Below are 5,170 nucleotides of genomic sequence, written 5' to 3'. Positions count from 1 at the left end.
CGAGCAGCCGGGCCGGGGCCGGGGCCAGCGCTCCGGGCTCCGCGCCGGCCCGGGCTGCCGGTGCTCGGCTCCGCTCAGCCCCGCAGCAGGCAGGGAAGGCAGCCCCCGCAGCACCCAGAGTCTGAGGGCAGGGCCCGGCCCCGCGGGGCTCAGGAGCGGCTCCGGTCCTCGTGGTTGCCCGAAATCATCTTGCTGTAAAGCTTCTGCTGCTCCTCCTTGAATGCGTCCTTCACCTTCTCCCTTTTGAGGCCCCCATCCCTGGGGGGGTGGGGAAGAGACACGGTCAGGCGGCCGCAGTGCCCCCACGTGCCCCATCCGCAGGGGGTGGCTGTAGCAGCCCAGGGCCCCCCACCGCCAGAGGAAGCTCGGGCTCTGGTTTTGACTCACCAGAGCAGATCCACCAGGCCTCCTTGCCTGGCAATGGCCGACTTCACCCGGTTGGCAAACTGGACGGCGTCCTCGTCGGGCTGCGGGAGAGCAAAGCGGTTGAGCGCCATGGGCCTGGGGGGCAGGTGGCTCGCGTGCACATGCACACAGGTGGGCTAGGCACTCACCTGCCTGGTCATGGGGGGAAGGTACCAGACACTGCAGACGATGGCCCAGCTGGTCATCATCCTCAGCAAGTAAGTCACCATCCCATACTTGCTGCTGTTCCAGAAGGCGTCTCCGAACTGCGGGTCGTACTACGGGGGGCACAGAGTCTGTGACTCCAGGCCCGTGTCCCCAGCAAGGCTGCACCCCAGGCTCCCCCGCCATCTGGGCACGGGTGCAGGCACCCCCAGGCATGCACGGCCTGCTCCTACCATGCAGGACAGCGCCGAGAGCACAGGGGATCTAGAATGGGCCAGAGCTGCTGGGTCCCCTGCCTCCTGCAGTGCCCAGGCGGGTGGGAGGCCCCAAGCCACCATGCTCAGGGCACTCCTCTCCAGGCAGAGGGCGGTGCTCTCACCTTGATGGCGACAGGGTACACCGTGGCTCCTATTTCAAAGCTTCCTTTCTTGAACATCATCACAGATGTGTTGTTGATGCAGGTCCCTGTGAAGAGACAAGTGCTGGCTCTTAGCTTCTCTCGCAGATGCATGCTAAGCCCTCGGCTGTGCACAGCAAGACTGGACTGCTTACTGCGCCCAGCTGCTAGCCTAGGGGGCAGGCAGGAAGCACTGTGCCACCTGACAGCCCCATGCTGCGGGATCGGGATCCAGCCTGCCCAGCTCGGATCACACTGCCCAGGCCTCGGTGCTCACCTTCTGGAAAGATGAGGATGGGCAGCTTGCTCTTGTCTTGGACGTGCTCCGTCAGCCTGCCAGGAAGAGTGGGCACCGGTCACCCTCCTGCCCCCGGCCTCCTCGCTAGAGCCTCCTGCCCCCGCCTGCCTGTAGCCCTACCTTTTAGCCACCAGGTGGCGATCCTTGACCTCGGAGCGTTCAAACCAGACGTGGGGACAGGCCTTCACCACGGCCCGCTGGATCACGCCCATGAGCCCTCCGTGGATCTGGCCCACCTGTGCCCGCCCAGGAAGAGGATGCAGGTCATGCACCAGCTACCCGGCTCTACAGCCGCAGTGCCAGGCTGCCCCCCTCACAACTGAAGCTCGGATGCATTGCACAGCAATGGGGAAGCCCAGGGCCAAGGCAGCACAGGTGTCTGCAGCTGGGGAGCATGGAGCAGCTGAATCACCCAGGCAAGAGGGGCCTGGGGCACGGGCCCAGGGACCAGGCCTGGCACCGTGGAAAAGGACCCTGTGTGATGGGAGGAAGCCAGAGTTGGAGCCACCCTTACCATAGCATAGTAGCCATCACTGGCCAGGATGATTACATCGATCGGGGAGGTGTGGTTGGCCACGCAGATGCCTCCGTTCCGCGGCCTGTTCTCCCTATGGGGAGCACAAGAGCACAGATGGGGAAGAGCAATGAGGAGCGAGCCCGCCGGAAGTGGCAGCATGGTGGGACCTGGGGCTGCGGCTGGTGCAGGCTCCTTACCGGTCATGGTAGGTGATGATGGCGGTGAGGGCACGCACACAGATCCGGTAGCACATCAGGTGAACGTGCTTGCTCAGGAACTCCTTGCACCTGGAGGGAGGACATGGGCACTCAGGAGCACAACATGGATGTGGCGCATGGACTGGGCTGTGGCCAGTGGCACTGATGGCCCCCAACCCCAAGGAAGAGGGGCTGAGAGCTCCCCCTCCCCTGACAGGCACGTCTGGTGCCAGCTGGAAGGGGCTCCCACTGCTCCACTGTGACTCCCCCCGCACACCAGTCAGGGGCAGGCAGTAGAGGCCACCACGCTTCACACATCCAAGCTGGCTGAGTGCCTTGCTGCTTCTGGAGCCGAGGGCTGCGAGCCCTGCTGGACCACTTGCGCTCTGTTCATGAAAGCTCCTGTGGCTGGGGCCAGAGACGCCAGGGACCACAGCCCTCGCTTGCAGGCAGCCAGCACCCTAGTAAGCTGCACTCAATCAGCTCACCGTCCGTTGGGCAGGAGTCCCACCACTGAGGTGCCGATCACCAGCAGGCTGACGCCGGTAAAGGCCAGGGCTATCCTGCAGAGAGAGAGGAGGTTAGCGTGGCCCTGGTGCCTGGCCCTCCTGTGTGTGGCAGTGCCCCAGAGACTGGGGCACTTTTCTGGGAACACTGTTCCTTAGAGCTGCCAAGAGGCTGCTGGAAATCTCCTGGCCCTCACCACACTAACTCTGCAGCTCCCTCTGCCAGAGCCAAAGGCAGAGCACAGAATCCCCCAGGCCCTGGCTGGGGCTGTGGCCACACCTGTCCTGGTGAGCCTGGGCAGTGCTGGGCAGGCAGGCTCTGGGCCATGGCTCACCTGAGTGGCAGCAGGAAGCAGTAGCGGATGAGCACACCCAGCCCCCACAGCACGGTGAGGCGCAAGCTGATGTATTGGAAGTTGTAGTTGGTTCGGCTGAGCAGGTTCCAGGACTCCAGCTCCTCGGCCGAGAACCGTTTGGTCACCTCATCATCCATGATGGTCTCAATGCCCTTGCGGCAGAAGTAGAAGATGTCGGAGAGCTCGAACTCGGGTGCATCCAGGGCCTTGCTGCTCCCGCTGCGGCGGATCTCCTTGATCTCCTCCTCCAGGGACATGGGCTCCTTTGCAATGATGCCTGCAACGAGGCATAAGCCTCGGTAATGGGCCTGGCCCCAGAGTGCCCCTGCTCCCCTCCTCTCCCCTGCTGCGCCTGAGGAGCAGTATCCACCTGCTCCCCTTCCAGACCCCTGCCCTGAGAGGGGAGTGCCCCGGCTGTGTACAGACACCAGGACATGGGGATGCGCACTGCAAGCCCTCACCATTGGCGTAGGGCTTGTACACGGGGTGGTTCTTCTCCTTGGCGCCACGCTCTATCCGTAGTGTTGCCCACTGTAAGAGAGAGGCAGGGTGAGCAGGACGTCTGGGGCCTGCAGCTCTGCCTCTCTGCGTCCCTCCTCCTGGGCACAGGCAGCGGATGCAGAGATGGGCTCATTCAGTGCCTGGCAGAGCAGGTGACCGCCCAGCCCAAATTTCCAATTCTCATTTTTTCCGTGCTGTGTTTCAAGGTCGCTGACGAAACAGCCGGGCGCGTGGTGGGACCCTCCCCCTACAGTCAGCAGCTGCTCCCCCTGCCCCATGTGCTTGCAGGCAGCAGCAACGGGCAGCTGTCTGCCAGCAGCTCCGGCAACGGTGCCCAGATTGCCTCCGATTCCCAGGAATGTCTCCCCTCCACCGCTCCTCAAGGACACACGATAGAGTTCAGCCGCTCGGCCTGCTCTCTTTGCGTGATCAACAGGTCCTGCACCCGCCCTCAGAACAGACCTGGCAATTGTGCCCGAAGAGGATCCCACGCACACAACTCGGCCAGTCGCCCCATCCCTGCCTGGGCCTAGGGGAGGCACTACCCCTTGTGGGGCAGGTATCCCAGTCTCCTACCCTGTGCCGCAGCACAGCTGAGCAAAATCTGCAATTGGCACCACTGGTGACCTGACCCGACCCCATCAGCGGTTGTTCCCACAAGGGCAGGCTTGGGAGAACGCCAGAAGAGCTCTTTAGGCGCTTGCAACAGGCGCGTTCCTATTGCCTTTCCACTCCCGGGTAACGCGGGGGCACAGCACAGTCCCTGGTCCGCCTGGGACTCGTCTCCGCAGCCAGCCTTGGCTGTCAGGCAGCCCCGGCAATCCCCCCCGGCCAAGGGCAGGCAGAGAACAGCGTGGCCTAGGCTGGAAAATTCCACTTGGCCTCTCTGTGCCAAGAAACACAGCCAGGGCAGCTGGGGCTCCATGGCAGCTGCAGGTCCAGAGGGTGCCCGGCGACCCCCAGGCAGGCATGCTGCACGCACGGGGCTCGGTGGCCTCCTGAGGTCACTTGCAACCCTTGTTTTTGGTGAGTCTATGACGCAGAGAGCTGGGGACACGGGGGCCTGCAGGGCAGAGAGCCCTGGCCATGATGCCCCTGTGTTGTCACCCAAACCTGCGCTGGAGATCAGCTGCTTCCGCTGCCCTGTGCCCAAGCCGGTGCCAACCCTTGCTGGGAAGCAGCTGCACACCCGCTCCTCCACTGTGCCCTGCTCCCCCATTGGGCTGCTCCCTGGAGCGTCACAGCTCTCCTGGGCTCTGCTGGACACAGGGCATTAACCCCTCCGGGTCCGGGCCCCTCTCTTGCACAGCTCCGGACTTGGCCATGCCAGATGCAGCGTGCGTTTCGGCGCCCTACAAGCTGGGCTCCGCTGCGTGCCACGTGCTCGGCAAGCGAGATCTCCCAGTCGCTCTCCCCTTGCCGGCCCGCACCCCCTGCCCTACCGGACTCACCTGGAAGATCTTCAAGAGCGTTTTCATGTACAGCCTGCGGATGCCAAAGGAGACCCCGAAAACGGCTGGCACAATGATGAAGACGAGGAGCAGCGTGAAGAGGACGGTGAGGGAGATGCCGAGCAGGTTAGCCACCAGGCTGTCGATCTCCCAGTCGCTCTCCCCTTGCCGGCCCGCACCCCCTGCCCTACCGGACTCACCTGGAAGATCTTCAAGAGCGTTTTCATGTACAGCCTGCGGATGCCAAAGGAGACCCCGAAAACGGCTGGCACAATGATGAAGACGAGGAGCAGCGTGAAGAGGACGGTGAGGGAGATGCCGAGCAGGTTAGCCACCAGGCTGTCAAAGGGGAGCAGCAGGAACATGGCGGAGGGTCC

The 5,170-nt window shown here is 63.6% G+C and overlaps 1 protein-coding gene across 1 annotated transcript; it reads right to left on the bottom strand.

The window, feature by feature from the left end:
* Positions 1–5,164, bottom strand: GPAT4 (glycerol-3-phosphate acyltransferase 4). Its single transcript, XM_006023031.3, has 12 exons — positions 4,994–5,164; positions 3,303–3,372; positions 2,821–3,118; positions 2,468–2,542; positions 1,980–2,069; positions 1,780–1,873; positions 1,386–1,501; positions 1,245–1,300; positions 950–1,035; positions 555–683; positions 388–467; positions 1–258 (listed from the first exon to the last, which is right to left on the bottom strand). The coding sequence occupies exons 1-12, from the start codon at positions 5,156–5,158 to the stop codon at positions 150–152; spliced, it is 1,368 nt and encodes a 455-aa protein (XP_006023093.1). The 5' UTR covers positions 5,159–5,164; the 3' UTR covers positions 1–149.
* Between the last annotated feature and the right edge of the window lie 6 nt (positions 5,165–5,170).

The sequence above is a fragment of the Alligator sinensis genome, unplaced genomic scaffold (genome assembly GCF_000455745.1).
Source record: "Alligator sinensis unplaced genomic scaffold, ASM45574v1 scaffold98_1, whole genome shotgun sequence".
Lineage (NCBI taxonomy): Eukaryota > Metazoa > Chordata > Crocodylia > Alligatoridae > Alligator > Alligator sinensis.
The sequence above is the reverse complement of the archived record's forward strand: the minus strand, read 5'-3'. Positions and strand labels throughout refer to the sequence as shown.

Coding starts and splice junctions, on each gene's coding strand:
- GPAT4 (XM_006023031.3), bottom strand. CDS start 5,158: ATGTTCCTGCTGCTCCCCTTTGACAGCCTGGTGGCTAACCTGCTCGGC. Junction 3,373..4,993: donor CGCTCTTGAAGATCTTCCAG/GTGAGTCCGGTA, acceptor TCTCTCTTACAG/TGGGCAACACTACGGATAGA. Junction 468..554: donor TTCCCCCCATGACCAGGCAG/GTGAGTGCCTAG, acceptor GCTCTCCCGCAG/CCCGACGAGGACGCCGTCCA.